Below are 26,271 nucleotides of genomic sequence, written 5' to 3' on the forward strand. Positions count from 1 at the left end.
GTTCACTGCTCTGTCTTCATCCTTAAGGACAGGGCTTGAATGCCCACTCTGGGCACTCAGTAACTGTGGAGTGAATGATGAAATATCCTCATAGCTGGTGAATGTCATCTTGTATTTGATGTGGCATTTTGGCTATAGTTCACTCAGTTAAGAACTTGAAATGTGTACTGTTTATGAAGAGGGCAATCTTTTTCTCACCCCCCCTACCCCCATTACATTTCCAATACTCTGCTGCATGATCCTTCTAAACTGGATGCCAGTTCTCCCATTTTCCTTTACAGAACAGACCAAACCATTAATGTTGGCAATCATGTGCTATTGAGTATGTTGTTACCAAATTTCCAAACCTTCTGATCAATCCACAGAATTTACAAATATAACAAATACACTTTTTTTATTGGTAAAATACTATACTTTCAAATCAATGTTTTCTATAAGAATACTGATTTTTGCTGTGTGATTCAGAAATCAGAGGACAAATGGTGATAATATACACTAAAATTAAAATTAGTCCACCTCCTTTTGTATAGAAGAACCTTGTCACTTCCCAGTTTGCTTTGTCTCTCAGGAAGCTCAGAGCTAAGAGTTATGCCCACGTATTCTTACCCCCAATTTCACAGGGATTTCATCTCTATTTCTGTTCATTACTTTGTTCTTTTAAACATAAAAAAGTATATATGGTAGCATGCTTTGTCAAAAGTAACCCCAAATTCTTTTTGGTATTTGAAAAATTATAGTTAATGAGAAGGAAAATATTTAACTATTCACAGGTGCTTTTCAAAGCCTGCCTTCCTTGATGCCATCAATGCCTGCCTCTCACTCACTAGATAGCAATGCTTTTCGTGAGCTGGATTTCTCCAGCGTCACTGGCACTGGGAAATAAGCATGTTATGCTAGAACATTAGCCTGTAGCAGAAAGAGACCTTGGTTTGGAGTCAGCAGAACTGGGTTCTTGTTACAACTCCACGTACTACTGGAGTGATCTTGGACAAGTCACTTAACCTGTTTCTCCTCTAAACATTGAGTATAAAGCCACATGTTATACCAGCTACCTTGGGTTCTCATGATGTAAATGAGATAAGATGTGTCCCTGTGTTTTGCAAATATTACAGTTGTCTACACATCTGTGTCCCCACAAGTCTGTACACTCCTTAAGATCAGGGACTACATCTTGTTCATATTTATGTCCCCAGGGCTTGGCTTGTTGACCTGAAGACAGAGGGCACTGAATGTGGGTGATACTAATTTACTCATTGTTTTCTTTCAGAAATGTTCCATGAGAGTCTGTTCATTAGTAAGCCTTCATTGGTCAGCAGATCTTAATTGAGTACCTTCTACATGCTTTCTACTACCCCTAGGTTATTTATTTAATCTTTTTTTAAAATTAGAGTATAATTGCTTGACAGTGTGCTAGTTCCTGCTGTACAATGAAGTGAATCAGCTATATGTATACATATATTCCCTCCCTCTTGGACCTCCCTCCCACCCACCACCCCTCCCAGCTATCTAGGTCATCACAGAGCACTCAGCTGAGCTCCCTGTGCTCTACAGCAGGTTTCCACTAGCTATCTATTTTACACATGGTAGTATATTTATGTCAAGCCTAATCTCCCAATTCATCCCACACTCCACTTCCCCCCATGTCCACACCAGCTTTCTCTATGTCTTCATCTCTATCCCTGCCGTGCAAATGGGTTTCATCTGTACCATTTTTCTCAATTCCACATAATGCATTAATATACAATATTTGTTTTTCTCTTTCTGACTTCACTGTGTATGACACACTCTAGGTCCATCCACATCTCTACAAATGACCCAATTTTGTTCCTTTCTATGGTTGAGTAATATTCCATTGTATATATGTACTACATTTTCTTTATCCATTCATCTATCAATAGACATTCAGGTTGTGTCCATGTCCTGGTTATTGTAAGTCATGCTGCTATGAACATTGGGGTGCATGTCTCATTTTGAATTATGGTTTTCTCAGGGTTTATGCCCAGTAGTGGGGTTGCTGGGTCATGTGGTAGTTCTATTTTTAGTTATTTAAGGAACCTTGATACTGTTCTCCATAGTGGCTATATCAGTTTACATTCCCACCAACAGTGCAAGAGGGTTCCCTTTTCTTCACACCCTCTCCAGCATTTGTTGTTTGTAGATTTTTTTGATGATGTCCATTCTGGCCGGTGTGTGATAATACCTCATTATAGTTTTGATTTGCATTTCTCTAATAATTGTGATGTTGAGCAGCTTTCCATGTGCCTCCAGGCCATGTGTATGTCTTTTTTAGAGAAATGTCTATTTAGATCTTCTGCCCATTTTTGGATTTGATTGTTTGGATTTTTTTTTTAAATTTTGAGCTGCTTGAGCTGTTTGTATATTTTGGAGATTAATCCTTTGTTGTTTCATTTGCAAATATTTTCTCCCACTTTGGGGGTTGTCTTTTCATCCTGTTTATGGCTTCCTTTGCTGTGAAAAAGCTTTTAGGTTTAATTGGTCCCATTTGTTTATTCTTTTTTTAATTTCCATTACTCTAGGAAGTGGGTCAAAAAAGATCTTGCTCTGATTTATGTCAGAGTATTTTTCCTATGTTTTCCTCTAAGAGTTTTATAGTGTCCAGCCTTACATTTAGTTCTTTAATCCATTTTCAGTTTATTTTTGTGTATGGTGTTAGGTAGAGTTTGAATTTGATTCTTTTATATGTAGCTGTCCAGTTTCCCCAGCATCACTTATGGAAGATACTGTCTTTCTTCCATTGTATGTTCCTGCCTCCTTTGTCATAGATTAGGTGACCATAGGTGCATGGGTTTATCTCTGGGCTTTCTATCCTGTTCCACTGATCTATATTTCTATTATTGTGCCTGTACCATACTGCCTTGATTACTGTACTCTGTAGTATAGTCTGAAATCAGGCATCCTGATTCCTCCAGCTCCACTTTTCCTTCTCAAGATTGCTTTGCCTATTAGGGGTCTTTTGTGTTTCCATACAAATTGTAAAAGTTTTTGTTGTAGTTCTGTGAAAGATGCCACTGGCAATTTGATGGGTCTTGCATTGACTCTGTAGACTGCCCTCGGTATGGTAGTCATTTTCACAATATTGATTCTTCCAATCTAGGAACATGGTATATCTCTCCATCTGTTTGTGTCATCTTTGATTCCTTTCATCAGTGTTTTGTAGTTCTCTGAGTACAGTTTTTTTGCCTCCTTACTTAGGTTTATTCCTAGGTATTCTTTTTGTTGCAATGGTAAATGGGATTGTTTCCTTAATTTCTCTTTCTGATCTTTCATTGTTAGTATATGGGAAGTGCAAGAGATTTCTGTGCATTTTGTATTGTGCAACTTTACCAAATTCATTGATTAGCTCTAGTAGTAGCATCTTTTCTGGTAACATCTTTAGGATTCTCTATATATAGTATGTCACCTGCAAAGAGTGACAATTTTACTTTGACTTTTCCAATTTGAATTCCTATTATTTCTTTTTCTTCTCTGAGTGCCACAGATAGGACTTCCAAAACTATGTTGAATAATAGTGGCAAGAGTGGACATCCTTGTCTTTTTCCTGATCTTAGAGGAAATGCCTTCAGTTTTTCACCATTGGGAATCATGTTTTCTGTGGGTTTGTCATTATGACCTTTATTATGTTGAGGTAGTTTCCCTCTAGGCCCACTTTATGGAGAGTTTTTATCATAAATGGGTGTTGAATTTTGTCAAAACCTTTTTCAGCATCTATTGAGATGATCATATGGTTTTTCTTCTTCAATTTGTTAACATGGTGTACCACATTGATTGATTTGCATATATTGAAGAATTCTTGCATCCCTGGGATAAAACCAACTTGATCATGGTGTAGGATCCTTTTAATGTGCTGTTGGATTCTGTTTGCTAATACTCTGTTGAGAATTTTTTCATTCTATGTTTATCAGTAATATTGGTCTGTAATTTTCTTTTTTTGTGATATCTTTGTCTGGTTTTGGGTGACAGTGGCCTCATAGAATGACTTTGGGAGTGTTCCTCCCTCTGCAGTTTTTTGGAAGAGTTTGAGAAGGATTGGTGTGAGCTCTACTCTAAATGTTTGATAGAATTGGCCTGTGAAGACATCTGGTCCTGGATTTTGTTTGTTGGAAGATTTTTAATCACAGTTTCAATTTCATTACTTGTGGTTGGTCTGTTTATATTTTCTAATTCTTCCTGGTTCAGTCTTGGAAAGTTGTACCTTTCCAAGAATTTGTCCATTTCTTCCAGGTTGTCCATTTTATTGGCATTTAATTGCCTGTAGCAGTCTCTTATGATCCTTTGTATTTCTGCAGTGGAAGTTGTAATTTCTCCTTTTTCATTCTAATTTTATTGAGTACTCCCTTTTTTTCTTGATGAGTCTGGCTATAGGTTTATCAATTTTGTTTATCTTCTCAAAGAACCAACTTCTAGTTTTATTGATCTTTGCTATTGTTATCTTAATTTCTATTTCATTTATTTCTGCTCTGATTATTTTTAAATTTTTTATTTTTTTTTAATTTATTTTTTTATACAGAAGGTTCTTATTAGTCATCAATTTTATACACTAGTGTATACATGTCAATCCCAATCTCCCAGTTCATCACACCCCCACCCCACGCCACTTTCCTCCTTGGTGTCCATATGTTTGTTCTCTACATCTGTGTCTCAATTTCTGCCCTGCAAACCGGTTCATCTGTACCATTTTTCTAGGTTCCAAATATATGCGTTAATATACGATATTTGTTTTTCTCTTTCTGACTTACTTCACTCTGTATGACAGTCTCTAGATCCATCCACATCTCCACAAATGACCCAATTTCATTCCTTTTTATGGCTGAGTAATATTCCATTGTATATATGTGCATCTTCTTTATCTATTTGTCTGTCGATGGGCACTCAGGTTGCTTCCATGACCTGGCTATTGTAAATAGTGCTACAATGAACATTGGGGTGCTTGTGTATTTTTGAATTACGGTTTTGTCTGGGCATATGCCCAGTAGTAGGATTGCTGGATCATATGGTAATTCTATTTTTAGTTTTTTAAGGAATCTCCATACTGTTCTCCATAGTGTCTGTATCAATTTACATTCCCACTAACAGTGCAAGAGGGTTCTTTTCTCCACACCCTCTCCAGCATTTGTTGTTTGTAGGTTCTCTGATGATGCCCATTCTAACTGGTGTGAGGTGGTACCTCATTGTAGTTTTGATTTACATTTCTCTAATAATTAGTGATGTTGAGCAGCTTTTCATGTGCTTCTTGGCCATCTGTATGTCTTCTTTGGAGAAATGTCTAGTTAGGTCTTCTGCCCATTTTTGGATTGGGTTGTTTGTTTCTTTAATATTGAGCTGCATGAGCTGTTTATATATTTTGGAGATTAATCCTTTGTCCATTGATTCATTTGCAAATATTTTCTCCCATTCTGAGGGTTGTCTTTTTGTCTTGTTTATGATTTCCTTTGCTGTTCAAAAGCTTTGAAGTTTCATTAGGTCCCATTTATTTATTTTTGTTTTTATTTCCATTACTCTATGAGGTGGATCAAAAGAGATCTTGCTGTGATTTATGTCAAAGAATGTTCTTCCTATGTTTTCCTCTAAGAGTTTTATAGTGTCTGGTCTTACATTTAGGTCTCACATCCATTTTGAGTTTATTTTTGTGTATGGTGTTAGGGAGTGTTCTAATTTCATTCTTTTACATGTAGCTGTCCAGTTTTCCCAGCACCACTTACTGAAGAGACTGTCTTTTCTCCATTGTATATCCTAGCCTCTTTTGTCATAGATTAGTTGACCGACCGTATGTATGTGGGTTTATCTCTGGGCTTTCTATCTTGTTCCATTGATCTATGTTTCTGTTTTTGTGCCAGTACCATATTGTCTTGATTACTGTAGCTTTGTAGTATAATCTGAAGTCAGGGAGTCTGATTCCTCCAGCTCTGTTTCTTTCCCTCAAGATTGCTTTTGCTATTCAGGATCTTTTGTGTCTCCCTACAAATTTTAAGATTTTTTGTTCAAGTTCCGTAAAAAATGCCATTGGTAATTTGATAGGGATTGCATTGAATTTGTAGATTGCTTTGGGTAGTATATTTTCACAATACTGATTCTTCCAATCCAAGAAACATGGTATATCTCTCCATCTGTTGGTATCATCTTTAATTTCTTTCATCAGTGTCTTACAGTTTTCTGCATAGAGGTCTTTTGTCTCCCTAGGTAGGTTTATTCCTAAGTATTTTATTCTTTCTGTTGCAGTGGTAAATGGGAGTGTTTCCTTAATTTCTCTTTCAGATTTTTCATCATTAGTGTATAGGAATGCAAGAGATTTCTATGCATTAATTTTGTATCCTGCAACTTTACCAAATTAACTGATTAGCTGTAGTAGTTTTCTGTTGGCATCTTTAGGATTCTCTATGTATAGTATCATGTCATCTGCAAACAGTGACAGTTTTATTTCTTCTTTTCCAATATGTATTCCTTTTATTTCTTTTTCTTCTCTGATTGCTGTGGGTAGGACTTCCAAAACTATGTTGAATAATATTGGTGAGAGTGGACATCCTACTCTTGTTCCTGACCTTAGAGGGAATGCTTTCAGTTTTTCACCATTGAGAATGATGTTTGCTGCGGGTTTGTCATGTATGGCCTTTATTATGTTGAGGTAGGTTCCCTCTATGCCCACTTTCTGGAGAGTTTTTATCGTAAATGGGTGTTGAATTTTGTCAGAAGCTTTTTCTGCATCTATTGAGATGATCATATGGTTTTTCTTCTTTAATTTGTTAATATGGTGTATCACATTGATTGATTTGCATATATTGAAGAATCCTTGCATCCCTGGGATAAATCCCACTTGATCATGGTGTATGATCCTTTTAATGTGTTGTTGGATTCTGTTTGCTAGTATTTTATTGAGGATTTTTGCTTCTATATTCATCAGTGATATTGGTCTGTAATTTTCTTTTTTTGTAGTATCTCTGTCTGGTTTTGGTATCAGGGTGATGGTGGCCTCATAGAATGAGTTTGGGAGTGTTCCTTCATCTGCAATTTTTTGGAAGAGTTTGAGAAGGATGGGTGTTAGCTGTTCTCTAAGTGTTTGATAGAATTCGCGTGTGAAGCCATCTGGTCCTGGACTTTTGTTTGTTGGAAGATTTAAAATCACAGTTTCAATTTCATTACTTGTGATTGGTCTGTTCATATTTTCTATTTCTTCCTGGGTCAGTCTTGGAAGGTTATACCTTTGTAAGAATTTGTCTATTTCTTCCAGGTTGTCCAATTTACTGGTATAGAGTTGCTTTTAGTAGTCTCCTAAGATGCTTTGTACTTTTGCGGCGTCCATTGTAACTTTTCCTTTTTCATTTCTTATTTTATTGATTTGAGTCATCCCCCTCTTGATGAGTCTGGCTAATGGTTTATCAATTTTGTTTATCTTCTCAAAGAACCAGCTTTTAGTTTTATTGATCTCTGCTACTGTTTTATTTGTTTCTTTTTCATTTATTTCTGCTCTGATATTTATGAATTCTTTCCTTCTGCTAACTTTGGGTTTTGTTTGTTCTTCTTTCTCTAGTTCCTTTAGGTTTACGGTTAGATTGTTTATTTGGAATTTTTCTTGTTTCTTGAGGTAGGCTTTTATAGCTATAAACTTCCCTCTTAGAACTGCTTTTGCTGCATTCCATAGGTTTTGACATCTTTTTTTTTAACATCTTTATTGAAGTATAACTGTTTTACAATAGTGTGTTAGTTTCTCCTTTACAACAAAGTGAATCAGCTATACATATACATATGTTCCCATATCTCTTCCCCTTTGCATCACCCTCCCTCCCACCCTCCCTATCCCACCCCTTTAGGTGGTCACAAAGCACAGAGGTGATCTCCCTGTGCTATGAGGCAGCTTCCCACTAGCTATCTAATTTACATTTGGTAGTGTATATATGTCCCTTCCACTCTCTCACTACGTCACATCTTACCCTTCCCCCTCCCCATATCCTCAAGTCCATGCTCTAGTAGGTCTGTGTTTTATTCCCATCCTATCACTAATCTCTTCATGACATTTATTTTTCTTAGATTCCATATATCTGTGTTAACATATGGTATTTGTTTTTCTCCTTCTGACCTACTTCACTCTGTATGACAGACTCCAGGTCTATCCACCTCATTACAAATAACTCAGTTTCATTTCTTTTTATGGCCGAGTAATATTCCATTGTATATATGTGCCACATCTTCTCTATCCATTCATCTGTTGATGGACACTTAGGTTGCTTCCATGTCCTGGCTATCGTAAATACAGCTGCAATGAACATTTTGGTACATGACTCTTTTTGAATTATGGTTTTCTCAGGGTATATGCCCAGTAGTGGGATTGCTGGGTCGTATGGTAGTTCTATTTGTAGTTTTTTAAGGAACCTCCATACTGTTCTCCATAGTGGCTGTATCAATTTACATTCCCACCAGCAGTGCAAGAAGGTTCCCTTTTCTCCACACACTCTCCAACACTTATTGTTTCTAGAGGTTTTGATGATGGCCAATCTGACCAGTGTGAGATGATATCTCATTGTAGTTTTGATTTGCATTTCTCTAATGATTAATGATGTTGAGCATTCTTTCATGTGTTTGTTGGCAATCTGTATATCTTCTTTAGAGAAATGTCTATTTAGTTCTTCTGCCCATTTTTGGATTGGGTTGTTTGCTTTTTGTTATTGAGCTGCATGAGTTGCTTATAAATTTTGGATATTAATCCTTTGTCAGTTGTTTCATTTGCAACTATTTTCTCCCATTCTGAGGGTTGTCTTTTGGTCTTGTTTATGGTAGCCTTTGCTGTGCAAAAGCTTTTAAGTTTCATTAGGTCCCATTTGTTTATTTTTGTTTTTATTTCCATTTCTCTAGGAGATGGGTCAAAAAGGATCTTGCTGTGATTTATATCATAGAATGCTCTGCCTATGTTTTCCTCTAAGAGTTTGATAGTGTCTGGCCTTACATTTAGGTCTTTAACCCATTTTGAGTTTATTTTTGTGTATGGTGTTCGGGAGTGTTCTAATTTCATACTTTTACAGGTAGCTGTCCAGTTTTCCCAGCACCACTTATTGAAGAGGCTGTCTTTTCTCCACTGCATCTGCTCTGATTTTTATGATTTCTTTCCTTTTACTGACTTTCAGTTGTCTTTGTTCTTCATTCTCTAGTTGCTTTAGGTGTAAGGTTAGATTGCTTTTTTGAGATTGTTCTTGTTTCTCAAGGTGAGATTGAATCGCTGTAAACTTCCTTCTTAGAACTGCTTTTGCTGCGTCCCATAGGTTTTGGGTTGTTGTGTATTCATTGTCATTTGTTTCTATGTATTTTTTATTTCCTCTTTGATTTCTTCAGCGATCTCTTGGTTGTTTGGTAGTGTATTATTTAGCCTCCATGTGTTTGTGTTTTTTACAGTTTTTTTCTGTAATTGATTTCTAATCTCATAGTATTGTGTTCAGGAAAAACACTTGATACAATTTCATTTTTCTTAAATTTTCCGAAGCTTAATTTGTGACCCAAGATGTGATCTGTCCTGGAGAATGTTCCATGTGCACTTGAGAAGAAAGTGTATTCTGTCCCTTTTGGGTGGAATGTCCTATAAATGTCAAGTCTGTCTTGTCTGTTGTGTCATTTAAAGCTTGTGTTTCCTTATTTTCTGTCTGGCTGAACTGCCCATTGGTTTCAATGGGAAACCAAAGTCCTCCACTATTACTGTGTTACTGTCAATTTCCCCTATTACAGCTCTTAGCATTTGCCTTGTGTATTGAGGTGCTCCTATGTTGGGTGCATAAATATTTGATTGTTACATCTTCTTCTTGGATTGAACCCTTGATCCTTATGTGGTGTCCTTCCTTATCTCTTGTAATAGTCTTTATTTTAAAGTCTATTTTTTCTGATATGAGTATTGCTCCTCCAGCTTTCTTTGATTTCCCCTCACTTTCAGTCTGTATGTGTCCCTAGGTCTGAAGTGGATCTCTTGTAGACAGCATAGATATAGGTCTTATTTTCTTATCCTTTCAGCCAGGCTATGACTTTTGGTTGGAGCATTTAATACATTTGCATTCAAGGTAATTATCAGTATGTATGTTCCTATTACCATTTTCTTAATTATTTTGGGTTTGTTTCTGTAGGCCTTTTTCTTTTGTGTTTCCCGCCTAGAGAAGTTCCTTTAGCATTTGTTGTAAAACTGGTTTGGTGGTGCTGAATTTTCTTGTCTTTTGCTTGTCTGTAAAGTTTTTGATTTCTCTGTCAAATCTGAATGAGATCCTTGTTGGGTAGAGTAATCTTGGTTGTAGGTTTTTCCCTTCCATCACTTTAAGTATTTCCTGCCACTCCCTTCTGGCTGGCAGAGTTTCTGCTGAAAAATCAGCTGATAACTTTATGGGGATTCCCCTGTATGTTATTTGTTGCTTTTCCCTTGCTGCTTTTAAAGTTTTTTCTTTGAATTTAATTTTTGTTAGTTTGATTAATATGTGTCTTGGTGTGTATCTCCCTGTGTTTATTCTGTATGGGACTCTGTGCTTCCTGGACTTGGGTACCTATTTCCTATGTTAGGGAAGTTTTTGACTATAATCTCTTCAAATATTTTCTCAGACCCTTTTTCTTTCTCTTCTTCTTCTAGAACCCCTATAGTTCAAATGTTGGTGCATTTAATGTTGTCCTAGAGATTTCTGAGACTGTCCTTATTTCTTCTCATTCTTTTTTCTTTATTCTGCTCCTCAGCAGTGATTTCTACCATTCTAGCATCTAGCTCACTTATTTGTTCTTCTGCTTCAGTTATTCGTTATTGATTCCTTCTAGTGTATTTTTCACTTCAGTTATTATGTTGTTTATCACTGTTTGTTTGTTCTTTAGTTCTTCTATGTTCTTGTTAAACATTTCTTGTATTTTCTCGATCCATACCTCCATTCTATTTCTGAGATTTTGGATGATCTTTACTGTCATTACTCAAATATTTTTCAGGTAGCTTGCCTATTTCCTCTTCATTTATTTGGTCTTGTAGTTTTTTACCTTGCTCCTTCATCAGTAACATTCTTTTGTCATCTCATTTTTTTTTTTTTTTTTTTTTGATGGTTTGGGGCTATGTTCTTCTCTTACTGTTTGTTTGGCCTGAGGCATCCAGCACTGGAGTTTGCGGGCAGTTGGGTAGAGCTGGGTCTTGGTGCCAAGATGAGGACCTCCTGGAGAGCTCACAGCAATTAATATTCCTTGGGGTCTGAGGTTCTCTGTTAGTCCAGTGGTTCGGACTCAGTGCTCCCACCACAGGAGCTAAGGTCTGATCCCTGGCCTGGGAAACCAAGATCCTGCAAGCTGCATGGCACAGCCAAAAGAAAAACAAACAAACAAAAAATTGGCAACAAACAAAAAGGAGAACAACAACAAAGAATAAAATTAGAATAAAAAATACATTAGAAAAAATAAAAATATAAATGAAACAACAAGGCAAAACCAAACCACAACAGCAACCAAAAATAAAAAAGGCCCAGAAAAGACCTCGGTGGGGGATCAGGGATTAGGCGAGTGGGACAGAGCATAGGCTCAGGACTGGCATGCCGGAAAAGGCCTTGGGGGATTGGGGGACAGGGCCTAGGCTCAGCACAGCCAGGGTGCGAAGGTTTAGGCTTGGGACCCCAGGGCCCTGAGCCAATGGGGAAAACGCTGGCTGTGTTCCCTTCTGATCCCCCAAAAGTCTCTCCCCATCCCTGCTGACCCCCTCTCCATGTGTGGGCCCCTCTGAGCGTGGGAACTGCCCCCATACCCCAGCCTCACAGGGGCACGAGTCCTGTTTTGCCTCTACTTGCTGTTTTCTTAATTTTGGGGGGTTTGTTTATGTAGGTGTTTTTTCTTCCCTTCCTCTTCTCTTGTGATTTGATGACTATCTTTAGTGTTGGATTCCTTTTTCTTTTTTGTGTGTGTATCTATTGTAGATACAGTTACCATGAGGTTTTGATAAAGTCTGTATATATGCAAGGTTGTTTTAAGTTGCTGGTCTCAATTTCAAATGTGTTTCCAATATATCATGCATTTATACTCTCCTCATGATTGATGGTTTTGATATCATATTTGTGTGTGGATGATTTCCTACCTTTATTTTATGTTTGCCTTTACTGGTGAGCTTTTCCATTCATACTTTTGTTTTTAGTTGTGGCCTTTTTCTTTTCCTCCTAGAGAAGCTCCTTTAGCATTTGTCATAAAGCTGGTTTGGTGGTGCTGAATTCTCTTTACTTTTGCTTGTCTGTAAAGCTTTTGATTTATCTGTCAAATCTGAATGAAAGCCTTGCTGGTTTGAGTATTCTTGGTTGTACATTTTTCCCTTTCTTCACTTTACATATATCATAACACTCCCTTCTGGCCTGACTTTCTGTTTGTAGTCTCCATTCTGCATGCCGCAGGATTGTAGTTCTTGCTTCTGGTGTCTGCCCCCTGGTGGGTGAGGTCGGTTCAGGGGCTCATGCAGGCTTCTTGGTGGGAGGGACTGGTACCTGCCCACTTTGGGTGGAACTGGGTCATGTCCCTCTGGTGGACAGGCCTGTGTCAAGTGGCTCAGGAGGACTTTAGCTAGCCTGTCTGTTGATGGGTGGGGCTGTGTTCCCGTCCTGTTGGTTTTCTGGCCTGAGGCATCCCAGCACTTGAACCTGCAGGCTAATGGTTGCGGCCAGGTCTCAGTGCCAAAATGGTGACCTTTGGGAGAGCTCATGCTGAGGAATTTTCCCAGGGGCCTCTGCCACCAGTGTTCTTGCCCCTGAAGTGGGCCACAGCTCACCCCTAGGAGACACTCCAAGACCCGCAGGTAGGTCTGGCCCAGATTCCTACAGAGTCACTGCTTTTCCCTGGGTCCCTGTGCACATGAAACTTTGTGTGCACACTCCAAGAGTGGAGTCTCTGTTTCCCCCAGTCCTATGGAGCTCCTGCACTCAAGCCCCACTGGCCTTCAAACCAAATGCTCTGCAGGCTCCTCCTGATGCCAAACTCCCAGGCTGGGGAACCTGATGTGTGACTCAGAACTCTCAGTCCTGTGGGAGAACCTCTGTGATATAATTAGTTTCCAGTTTGTGGGTTGCCAACCTGGTGGGTATGGGATTTGATTATATTATGAAAGCACCCCTTCTACCATATTTTTATGGCTTCTTGTTTGTCTTTGGATGTAGAATATCTTTTTTGATAGGTTCCAGTCTTTTCTGTCGATGGTTGTTCAGCCATTAGTTGTGTTTTTGGTGTTTCCATGAGAGAAGGTGAGCTCAAATCCTTCTACTCAGCCATCTTGCCACCCTTCTGAAGGAACCCATTTAACTGTATACATGTTCTTCTGAGATCTTGGGAGAACACAGTTGATGAGTAAGCTATCGCTGATTTCAGTTCAAGTTTGTTTCCTCTGCGTGTGATCTTCTTCACAGGTCAGTGTTGCTCACTGCTGTTAGAGCAGGATCCCAGCTCTCATCACTGCACAACACAAACTCAGTGTCTAACTTTATAATGTAAAGTACAGGCCTAGAAAAAGTAAAAAAGGTATATCAGTTTTCTCTTAAGAAAGCAGAAAGAAGATGAGCAAAGGGCCTATGTTGAAATTTATGAAAATACATATCTGAAATATACAAAAATAAATCAGAACTAAAGTCTCAGATCTTGTTTTATTAGCTATGTTATTCTGTGTTTTTCATTGAGTTCTTTAATTTTTATAATTCAGAAAACCATGTTTATTTCATTAGTATCATGGTAAAACATCTAATTAGAACACATGATAGAATATTGTCATACATAGAAAAGGGCTACATCTAAATTGGTATTTTTTTTAAAATTGGTATTTAATATGGCTAGAAATTTATGATTTTAACCCATAGTTATTAAATAGTCTCCATTTAATTCCTTACTACTGTTTGATGAGAGTGTGGGTAGGACTATGGGATTTGAAAGGGTAAGTTAAGGATTATCCGGAAGCTCTGGTCAGATTGTCTTGCTACCTCATGCTGCCTTTTAGCAAACAGAAAGGACCAGCTCACTGTCTCCCTCCAAGTCTGTGTCCTTCCCCAGAGACCTCAAAGCAGGAATGGTTAACATGGGTCAGAATTGGAATTTTCAAATAGACATATTTTTTATGCAGTAGCCACAATTCTACTCCTTTGAGTAATAAATCATGTGGGCCAAAATCAAAGAAGGAAGAGAAATAGGTGGTGGGGGTGGACAATAAAAACGTTTATTCTTTTGAATTTATTTTAAAACTCTCTTAGATATAAAGAGAAGAAACTGGTTCACTGATTAGAAATTTTGGGAAAAGCTACGTAAATTCTTGACCCTAAGTAATAACTAAATCATCAACCTTTCTTGACTTTACAGACAACAGAATCCCCTACAAAACAGCTTGCAAGAAAAAGTATGTATCATAAAACTCACTGATAAAGCAGCATATTAATGATACTCTTGTATGTGTCATAATAGGAAAAAAACTCTATGAATCAAACAATGAGTACTCATTTATTGATATTAGTATCCCTCTTTGCCCTTTTTTTCTTCTTTAATAAGTTTACTTTAATTCTTAGATTTTACAGTAGTCTAAAGTTCTCATCAAAATATAATTTTGGCTCTTCAGGAAGATGTCTCATGGGGATGAGCAGGAAGTCAGGGAAGGGTCATTAAGGGACCTAGCCATCAAATAATCATAAATCCAGTCTGTCATGGGAAGCCATTAACAAAATCACTTCACAGACTTGGCTGATGAGTTGGGATGCCTGGGTTTGTCTCTAGCCAGTTTTGTGGGAAGCACCCCAGTCACATAAAAAGGACCTGGTCACCTATGAGCTGAGACTTGGATAAGAGGGTATTTTTTTTTTTTTTTTTTTTTTTGTGGTACGTGGGCCTCTCACTGTTGTGGCCTCTCCCGTTGTGGAGCACAGGCTCCGGACGCACAGGCTCAGTAGCCATGACTCACGGGCCCAGCCGCTCCGCAGCATGTGGGATCCTCCCGGACTGGGGCACGAACCCGTGTCCCCTGCATCGGCAGGCGGATTCTCAACCACTGCACCACCAGGGAAGCCCAAGAGGGTATTTTTATAAAGCCTAATTCCGGATCCAGTCTGACCAGTTAGGAAAGAGAGGTTTGAAAACAACATATATTCTGACATACTTTTTCACATGGACTCAATTCATAGAACATGTAGCAAAATGAACACTTTGATTCAAGAGAATATTTCTCAGTTTAATATTATAATGGAAAGCAACTGCAAATTAGGTTCTTTTTATCGTATTTTACTACATAGAAAATTTTAGGAATATCTTTCGTATATCAAGGTTGGGAACTTTTTCTCATACCTAGCCTAAGAGTGATAATGTAGGTCTACTGTTTATTATCTCTGGTACTAAGAAAAATAATATATATTGAATGTCTTAGTTTATATGTCATAGTAGATTAGAACAGTTGCTTTGTTCTTAAAATATTTGATTTTCAATGTGAATACTTTTTATAGGTATTATATGCCATATGCTATCACCCAAAATATGTTTTTCAGACCACTAGTCATTGTCTGTATAATAAATGCAAAAATGTATTAGGAGATTCAGGGATTAGAGCAGAATAAAATAGCTTTCCTTGGGGTGCCCCTAAACAGTCTTTAACGTGTCAAGAGACAGTATGCTACATAGGTGTTAACTTATCTTTCAATGTTGGTCTGAAATGGGAATAATTCTAACTAACTTAAGGCAATATTTTGAGTGTGAACAGCCCCATTACAGGAATCTTTTTGTTTATCCTCCTGTCTACATGCCAGCCTTCCAGGCTTTGCTGCCAGTTACTTGTGTTTATTGCTTTTTATGTTTTAAGAGTAACAACAATTTAAAACATACTATTAGTTTATTATAGGCAACAGGATGTTTTACGAGTCCAAAATATATTTTCAGGGGCTTCCCTGGTGACACAGTGGTTGAGAATCTGCCTGCCAATGCAGGGGATGCGGGTTTGAGCCCTGGCCCGGGAAGATCCCCCATGCCATGGAGCAACTAAACTACTAAGCCTGCGCTCTAGAGCCTGTGAGCCACAACTACTGAGCCCACACGCCACAACTACTGAAGCCCGTGCACCTAGAGCCCATGTTCCACAACAAGAGAAGCCACCACAGTGAGAAGTCTGCACACCCCAACAAAGAGTAGCCCCCACTTGCTGCAGCTAGAGAAAGCCTGCACACAGCAATGAAGACCCAGTGCAGCCAAAAATAAATAAAAAATTTTTTTTTCAGTATATAATTTGAGGTATATAGAAACAGATCGATTTTGTTTCTACTGTTGGTCCAGTTTAAATGTAGGACAGCACCACTGACCACTAAGGAAACTGTCATTCAAATCTGGTCCCTGAGTTCTTATTTCCAGCTCAAAATGAGGGATTCTGCAACACCTATTCTTGCTCAGCCCTCCTGACTCTTTGAGACTCAGTTCTAGATTGCCCTTGTTTTCAATCTAAATTCATTTGTTCCCTCAGTGCATCACCTTTTCTCAGTCTTCTTAAGATAGTTTCCACTGATACTTTTTTGTTGGATACAAAGCCATTCAATCTCTGTAAGGCATGAACTTTTTTGTTGCCTATCAAATGATTCTTAGCAATTAGCTGTAGTCATTTCCATATATACACATCACCGGCTCACCCCTGCAGCAGGGAAGGGGAGGAGAGATGGCTTCTTTTCCATCCTTACATCTTAGCTAGACAGATGCCTCTGAAGGCACCCAAATGTTTTGACTGCATCTGTTTGAGAAATGCTTTGTTAGAAATAATCTGGTTCATTTTAAAGTAATTTTGCTGCGTTGTAGACACCATGTTTCTTGCCAAAATACTTGCCTGTAATGTGCCTGGATAGCAAATTAGTGATTTTTTTTTTTTTTTTTACCAGAAATTCATTTATCCTAGCAATAAATGTTGGGGGGGGGAGAAAAAACTTCTGAGGGCATGGGAGTCAAATGGAAACTTATACAAAAAGTATTTTACTGCAGCACAGAATAAACCAACTTGAAATTAATTTGAAATTCTAAATAGATTTACTTTCACTGTGTTCTTTTTATAACGATGATGGTATCTATGCATTGTTTGACATAAAAAATTAAATGTTATCCTCCGTCCCAGAATAGAGTAAGTTGTTAACATGATTTTCTTTTTATTCCTGCTTGCCTCTTTTCCAGGTAACTTCTGGGGAACTGAAGAGCATAATTCAGAATATAATGACCTGGGTTGTGGCTACAGTGACCAGTATATTATACCCAGCCATCACAAAGTATGAAGAAAGATTGAAAAATAATGCATACCCAGTGTCTGATGACTCCATCCTCTCTTCAGATAGTTCGAGTTTTTGTAGCACATGCAGTGAAGAGTTTACATGTGGAAGCTACACATCTGCAACAACTAAAACATTTCAGGGAGAGCCCTGTGCATTTGCAGTTGACATATCAGTAAGGCGACCAACCACACCTTTAAAACCACCATCTGCCCATGTGGAAAGAACAGTTGTGGGAAAAACATATCCCATTAAAGGACAGTCTATAACATCTGAACTCAAATATAATAAAACAAGCATGATATATACATACCCTAAGCTCAGAAGTTGTAAATCTGATAGTCACCTTCTAGCATCATTTGAAACGGGCACAAAAAAATCAAAGGATGCCTCCACTGAAACAGATGGCTTAGAGAGTCCATTGTTTTCTGATCAAAAAACAAAAGCCATGAATGAAATGAAGAGTTTAAAGAATGTTTTTCTTAACTTTAAGTGTCACTTAAAAGGGGAAACTGAATTGATTTTGGAAAGCATTTTTCAAGAAATAATGTCTGATTTAACACAGGCCATTCCTTGTATTTCTTCTGTTACTGCTGAAGTTTTTGTTGACCAAAGTGAGCCTGAGAAAGGAGACTTGGTTTCTAATGCTAATATCTGCTCAGTAGCTTCAGGGATTGTGGAAAATATGCTTGAGAAGCTACAGTCTGCAGTTGAGAAAAAATGTATCCAGATATTTTCACAAGAAGATTTGTCAGTCAACATTAAACCAAGCTTAACACCCAGTGGAGAATCTCTCACTCCATCATATGGAAAACCTTTAATAGATTCACTGCCTCATACTGTGGAACCCATGTGTGATATTGCAGAGGATATGGTGCATGCCATTTTAGAAAAGCTGATGACTCTTGCATCTTGCAAGCAACATGAACTTCCTCATCTTGAAGATGCAGCTAAACTTTCCTATCAGCAACATATGGCAGACCCAACATATATGCGCCTTATAAAAGCCAACAAAAAGAAATGTAGTCCTGAACTTGATGCAGCTAATTTAATTTTTAAAGAAGAAATACAAAATTTAATGTCAAATATTTTTTCCCAGTCCTCTTTGGTTGGCTATATAGAGGAAGCAATCAGCAGTATACTAGGACATGTACAAACCGAACTTAATAATGAGAGACTTATTGCATCTGATGAAACAGTAGTACTCCTTAAGCTGCTCGATGATATCTTTACTCAGTTACATCAGGAACCAGTAAAAGCAGATAATCAAAAATGTAGACACTCTAGACTGAGAAGTCCTTCTGACACTGAAGTAAAGTACAGACTCACTGGCACTAGGTTATCTAATCGTCCTGGGTCTGGAAGACCATTTCCACCTATTAATGTTCCTGGCATGGTCCTTTATTCTGAAGATGATAATGAAGAAATAGACAAAATTGTGGAAAATGTGCTTGATTCATCTTTTAAAGATGAAAAAGCAAAATCACAAGAACAGATTCCTGAGCATTGGTTTACAAAAGGAAACACTTGTCTTGAATACAAAAGAAATAGCAAACAACCTACAAAGCCTGACTCTCCAAGGAGCAAAATTGCATTTCATGATCCGAGGTTAAAGACTGAGCTACCAGTTTTTAAGAATAAAATTTTAAAGGAAAATCCCTGTTTAAATAAAGATACTCTGTGTTTCAGCCAAGATCAAAAGCATCAAATACAAAAGTCTTCAGAAAACATAGTTAAAAGTATTTTAACGGAAATTCTCAAGGACATATCTTCTATTCCTCCTGGTCACTTAGACAGTAAAACTGGCAAAGAAGCTTCAGTTCTTGTTTCAGAAAAACCTCAAGGACTGTCACATCAAGAATGGATGGAGCAGATGTTTTCTGTGTCAGAAATTAGTGCAGTGGCTCAAGAAATAACAGATTCTGTATTAAATACACTTCATAAGGCAAGCTGCATTCCCAATACCACCAAAAGTTCCATTTCATCATCAGTTCATCAAACTTCTCTAGAGAGTCCTGACACTCTCCACATGGTCAAAGAAGCACCAAATCAAAAGCCATTAAAAATACAGTTCGAGAGTGAAAAGAAAATGAAATATTTATCTTCACTCGATGTAGATCCTGCAAAGTCTTCCCTGTTAAAATATGAAGAAAGTGAACCTAAGCCTATAGATGACATTACTGATAGGATCATTAATGCAGTTTTTAAAAGGCTGAAGTTATTTGTTTGTCCAAAATTGCAAATGGGCTTCAAACCTTCACTTACAGAGCAATCTTCATTACAATCTCAACTTAGTACTTATACAACTAAAGTGGTAAACATTGTTTTGCATGCTATCCAGAATGAACTGGAACTCAGTAAGAAAAACATAAATCTTAGGGAAACAGACCATACCAAATCCCTTACAGGTAAAGGATATTTTACTGACACTGATAAATTAGAATCTCTTGTCTCAAATCTCAGTGATGACATTATGGCATCTCCATTATTAACTTGCATTTGTGAAATATTATCAAGTGGACATTCAGATCAAAGCAATATTTCACTCCCTTCAGATAATCCAAAGCCTATGACATCATACAGATCTGATAATGTTGATAAAGGGAACATTTTGCCAAGTGGACAGGATAAAAAAACTTTTTACAAATTTTTAGCTACTCCATGTGCTCTCCATAGTGTCATTAGTGAAAAAGATCTCAAAGAGAATTCCAGATTGCAAGTGTTAGATAATATTGGGGAAACACTCTGTGAAATGTTATGCAAGCTCATAGGAGCCCACCCTCACTGTCAGCCATCTTGTAGTAAGCTAAGCAGAGAGAAGACAAATGAGAATCAGCAAACAACCACTGAAATGCAGTCTAATATTCACCTCTTTTCCACAACAATTTTGGAATATATCCTTGCAAAATTATGTAGTGTTGACATGGATAGTAGTTCTGTAAGTTCAGGATTTAAACCTGTCTCAGAGTCTCTTGATATTGACAGCCTATCATTTACTTCAATTATTGAGGAAATGGCCAAGTGCACTGACATAATCTCCAGCATAGTTTCCAGGATGGTTCAGAAGGGTAATAAAGAGATGACTAAAAGCAAAGAAAAATCTATTGTTCCTAAGTCTTCCAAAACAGGGAGCACAAAAGAAATTCATTCTCATAAACTGAAAGCTGTGGCTTCAGATATTCTTAATATGGTTTTTGCTAAACTAGAAGGGTTTGCCAATGGAAATTTAGAAACTCTGGAGGCATCTATCAATGATGGAAATAAAAAAAGTAAGATGGACTTAGAATGTGAAAGTCCCAGTGTTTTCACGGACACACATGAAGAACTATTGCAGTCTGCTTTATACACGCATGCAAAGAAGGTATCAAGTGCTATTTTGAAAGCTATTCAAACAGAATTAAATGTGAACTCATTAGATTTGAGAGCAAGTATGGAAACACCACCACCTGACAAACAAATGCTTGAGAATATAGTCAGTTTAATTTTAGAGGCAGTATCCTCAAATATGCTTAATGAAACTGAATCTGAAGAGAGAGGCATTCAAACTTACAGATACAGGCCAACCTATGGAAATTTTCTTCCTGGAGGAGCTGAATCAGATTCATTTCTAGAAGATGCTGCAAACACAGAGAAGGAATTCACTGGAGAGAGAAGATCACTTACAGAAGAAACTAAATCAGATTCTCTTCAACAATGTGTTCTAGAAAAAACCTTAAACAAAATTGAAGTGAAACTCAAAGAACCACAGAAATCTCCAATTGTTCCCATTATAAGAAATATTTTGAATGAAATTTTTCAAAGTGCTTTAGTCAGTCAATTAAATGTGCTTTCTCTCTCCCCCTCCTATTTAAGTGGCATCCCTCACAATGTTGAAGAGACAATTGCTCAAACATCTGTTCAATTTATAGATAAAATGATGGTGTCTGAAGCAGATGTAACCATAGTGGCAGATGATGTTGTTAGAACTGTGTTTGATAAACTTTATTCAGCTGCTATAATGGGGAGAAATGCAAGTGAAAACGGGTATAAAACCATCACCTTTTCAACAAATGTTTCTTTTCATGAACACACCAGTGGAGGAGGAACGCCCTCCATCACTGTGCCGAACAAGAATCCATATACTCTTCAGTCCAGATTCAATGTTGACAAACAGGCTAAAGTAAACATAGTTGAAGATATTGTACAGGCAATATTAACAAGTTTAGAAACTTTTGCTACTTCCAAAGTACAATCTCTCTTTTGTCCTCAGATCAACTTCACAGTTCCAATGGCTTTACCTATTCAGCAGGATAAGAGTACATTAAGCAAAGCATTATCAGCCAAAGATTTATATTCTGATGATCAATTTTCCTGTTGCTCAATGGATCATATTATGTCAGAAAAGACCAACTCATTATGTCAAGTCTCTTTGAATAAATTAAATACATATGCAACAGAAGTGGCCAGAAAAATTTTACAAGGAATCAAACATGAATTAGATAAAGAAAGGGAAAATTCTTTTTTAACTCATAACATTATGGTTTCTGAAAGTATTACAAGTCAAATTGTTAACACAGTGTTAGATATTGTATCATCTAAAGGAAAATGTGACAAAAATAATTCTGACAAAGAGATTAATTCAGATCAGCAAGAAGGTATTATTGAAAAGCTGTTTATTAAGACTGAGTATCAAAAAGTACTTCAGTTTCAAATACAACATACCATTGAAAGTATCTTATGTGATATTTATGAAAAAATACTGTATCAGAATAATCTCTCATTTGCCACACCCACTTTGGAATGTAACATAGCTGGCAAACATTCCAAAGCAAATTCTGAAATGTTCATTGAGGGTGCTAATAAGATTCTTCCAAATTTTTCAGTTCCTAACTCAGATGTCATTTTGATATCCAATGATATGGTAGATATTGTTCTTCATAATCTCAGTTCTGCTGTCATACTTAGCATAAATTCAAAGGATCCTACTTCTACAAGATTGCCCCTGACCTTTTGTGATATGTTTCCAAAAGCAGAGTGTCACCAGCCTCTTCCTACGGAGTCAAAAAGTGAAAGAAAAACACAGCATTTTCTATCTTCAAAAAATCTGAAATCAGCTTATGCTAATGATACTCATATAACTATAGTAGAGAAAGAAGACCCCAAGAAATCTGTTCCTGACCCATGTGAGGAAAGTGCTGACTTCATTACTAAAACTATTTTCAATCGGTTAGAATCGTTTGCCACAGAAAAAATGGATTGGTTAATTACTCTTGCTTTCCAGCCTAAAGAAAAGTCATTTCTGAGCCCAGAACTGGAAAACTGTAGACGAGATGACAGCATCTTTCGTGAATCAAGCCAGGTGGAATCAAATGTGAATATTCTGAAAATATCAAATGAAACTGTTCTCAGTGAAGAGCTCACAGATTTCACTTTTGCCAGTTACAGAGAAAAACTTGGATCTATAATTCATCTGTCACAAGCTAGTCTTAAGGAATATGCTGACATCATTGCCAGTGCCATTTTGAAGCTGATTAAAAATGACTTAGACCTCAAAATCCAAAAGATGCATCCATACCCAAACAACATTTCATTCCAGGAAATCACCACTGTGAGTGAAACTGTCAATAGTATCTTAAAGATTTTATATAATAAAAGATCTGTAAAGGAAATCAGTTTTTACTCAAAGGACAATCCTAACTTATTTTCACAACTAACTGCATCAAATGAAATATCACTGGGACAAAGAGCTCAGGAAACACACACCAAACTGTCTCTGTTTTCAAAGTATCCATCAGAACAAAACCAAATGGCATTGGAAAGGGAAAGCCAGAAAATTGTTCTAGAAGAAATATTTACAAAAAATGCAGAATCAAAACAAAAAGAAAGAACTGCATTATTCAGTGCAGTGGAAGAAGTTTTAAGTAAAGTGTATCAAAGAATAATGGAAATCATAGGCCACTTGCCTTCATTTAATGAAATCCCCCACTTTATGTCTAGCTCTAAAAGTAAAACATTAGACGTAATACAAAAAAACTTCTTTCAATCCCATATTGACAGTGTAACAAGTGACATAATTGAAAGCGTTTTGCAGAAAATGTACTCTGTAGTTGTGACATCGTTATATGAAAGTAATAAAGTACAAGCAACTGACAAAAATATTTTACCAAAGAAATCATCATGCATCAGAGAAACTACACAAGAAGGAATAGGAAGTAATCTCACTAGCTATATGCTACCACAGGTTTATCCTTATGTAGGCAGTCAAAATGTCTCTCTATTGGAAAAAGATTTTTTACAATATTCACCATTAAAAGTGGGGAAGGATTTAGTCCAAATGGTTCTCAATAAGATCACAAATTTTGCCTCACTTTATCTAGAAGAGGCCCTGTCCCATAACGGTTGTTCTGTTGAGTTGCAACCTCTAAGGCTACACAGTTCTAAACTGAGCCCTAAGGGAAACCCTAAGCCAAGTTTTAAAACAAGTTTAAAAGCAAGATCAAAAGTTACTCCTTTGCCTAAATTTAGAGCAAAACCACACCTAGGACCTAGTCATACTAAGGCCAAAAGCAAGACTAAATTAGGTCCTGGAGAGAAGACTCCAAAAGACATCTGGTCCAAGACTGCCATTGGGCTGCCACACATCCTACCAACGGGAGATGCCAGAAATGTACTGGAAGTGAAGTTGCCTACTTCAGAACTAAAAATGTATGCCAAGGATATAATAAGTAATATCCTGAAAACAACTGTGAAAGAATTTGAAAAGGTGACGCAAATTAGAGCAATGGTAAGTGATAAAGCTTTACCATCCGATCAAATCATGGCAGCAAATAAAATAGTTAGTATGGTTTTGCAAGGATTATATGCTACAAATAACCAAAATTTGGCTAATCCTATCATATTGTGTCATCTGGATGATCCCAAACTTTCACAAGGGAATACAGGTGCAGAGTCTCTTGTCAAACCACAAGCATGTTTTTACTTGGAAAATGTTTCTTCACAGTTAGAACAGATTTTTCCTAAAGAAGGTATATTTAAAAAAATGTTTGACAAATGCCAAGCAGAATCAAATGACATGGAAAATGAAAAATGTAAGCTCTTGAAGATAGCTGAAAATGGTTTGGCTGAAATTTCAATAAAAGCAAAAGAATTAGAATATTCTCTTTCACTTTTAAATTTGCCACATCTTGAGGATTGGGAAAACAGGTTTCATAGTTGTTTTAAGGGAGCTTCTACGAGAGCTGAAGACACCAAAGCACAGATTAATATGTTTGGAAGGGAAATTGTTGAAATGCTATTTGAAAAATTACAGCTGTGCTTTTTATCCCAAATGCCCACGCCACGTGGTAAAGAAACTCCAGCAAGTAGGAAAGAACACATTACTACTAAAAGTAAATATGGTTTTCCAACCAAGGACATCCTCAGCAATGAACCAATATATAACACTAAAACCGAAGACCAAAGTCCTTTGGGCTCTAGCAACCAAATTGTTCGAGAAATTGTAGAAAGGGTTTTAAACCTGTTAGAGTCATTTGTAGACTTACAGTTTAAACATATCTCTAAATATGAGTCTTCTGAAGTAGCAAAAATGCCTGTAGAAAACCTTTTTCCTGTCCAACAGAGACTATTAAGCAAAAAGATGTTGCCAAAATTACAACCACTAAAAAAGTTTTCTGATGAATCCAAGTCAAGTACTGTTATTTCCAAGGAAAATGTACAGAATGCCCTTCTACAGGTTCATTCGTTCCATTCAGAGTTACTTACATATGCCATTAATATTGTCAGTGACATGCTTGGTGTAATTAAGAGCAAGCTGGACAAAGAAATAAGCCAAGCAGAACCATCTTCAATTAGCATATTGAAAGAAAATATTGCAGCAAGTGAGATCATTGGTACACTGACGGACCAGTGTACTCATTTCAATGAGTCTCTGATCAAAAACCTTCCAAAGGAAAGTTTGTTCCAAGGAGTAGAAAATACCTATATTGTTAATCAGGTTGAATTAACAACTAATACAAAAATGCCCATGTCAAAGTTAAAGGAAGTAAGATTCGGGAATCATCCTCCACAAAGCAGTGTACCAGGTTTAGGGTTTTATTCAGAGGAAGATAAGAAAAAAAGGTATAAGTCTTCATCAAATTTACCCTTATATTCCAGAGCCTCTGTAGAAGACACAATTAAAAGCTCAGAGCCAATGGAAAGGCCTAATTCAGAAAACATACCATCATGCTCTAGAAACAAAGTACAAGACTTTAACCCAAAGGAATCTGACTTGGGCTATTTTGATCAAGCTATGAAAGGAAATAGCTCCCTCCCTGAAGGGAGTGTCTTAGAAAAACTGTTAAAGAAAGCAAGTGAATCCACAGAAACAGCATTACAGCAAGTCATGTCATTCACAGAAATGAGAAAAGGTGAGAATCCAAGAGTGTTTCATTATGAGATTTCCAAACCAGTTGTCGAGCCAAACCAAATTCAGACAACTGTCTCTCCACTCAAAATTTGTTTAGCTGCAGAAAATATTGTCAGTACTGTGCTGTCAAGCTACGGCTTTCCAAGTCAACCGCACATTAATGAAAGCACAGAAACGATGAAACCATTTTTCATATCAAAGCAAAACTCTTTGTCTGTAATATGTGGTCAAAAGAATGAGAAAAGTTTGCTTAGAATGCGGGATAAAAGAATCAGTTGTATACCTGAAAAAGAAAACAAAAAACCGGAAACCAGCAGGGGAGATTTTTCTTTAATGCAAAAATGGAAAAATAAGAGTTACCTGAAGATAAAGACTCTGAAGGAAGTTGAAGTCATTGCTTTTGCTGATCATGAACTGGGTCCAAATGAAATCCATTGGGTAGCAAGACATGTCACCACATCTGTGGTCACATATTTCAAGAACTTTGAAACTAGAGGTAAGCAAGAGTGGGCATAATTTAGAAAAAAACAGATATATTTAAAAGTGGGCATAATTTAGAAAAAGTAGATATATTTAAAAGATCTCCTGTCCAAGAAGCTTCATTTACTGTTTTTCTAAAAACAGCCTTAGAAGGAGGGTATTTAATTACTTCTTAAT

The 26,271-nt window shown here is 37.2% G+C and overlaps 1 protein-coding gene across 1 annotated transcript in view; it reads left to right on the plus strand.

The window, feature by feature from the left end:
- The window catches only part of FSIP2 (fibrous sheath interacting protein 2), a 123,136-nt gene that overhangs the window by 63,125 nt on the left and 33,740 nt on the right, over positions 1-26,271 (plus strand). Inside the window, exons 15-17 of the mRNA XM_059055228.1 lie at positions 14,314-14,350; positions 17,137-23,594; positions 23,643-26,110. Coding sequence (XP_058911211.1) covers positions 14,314-14,350; positions 17,137-23,594; positions 23,643-26,110 — 8,963 coding nt within the window. The remainder of the gene's footprint in view (positions 1-14,313; positions 14,351-17,136; positions 23,595-23,642; positions 26,111-26,271) is intronic.

The sequence above is a fragment of the Kogia breviceps genome, chromosome 2 (assembly GCF_026419965.1).
Source record: "Kogia breviceps isolate mKogBre1 chromosome 2, mKogBre1 haplotype 1, whole genome shotgun sequence".
In the NCBI taxonomy this organism is placed as follows: Eukaryota; Metazoa; Chordata; class Mammalia; order Artiodactyla; family Physeteridae; genus Kogia; species Kogia breviceps.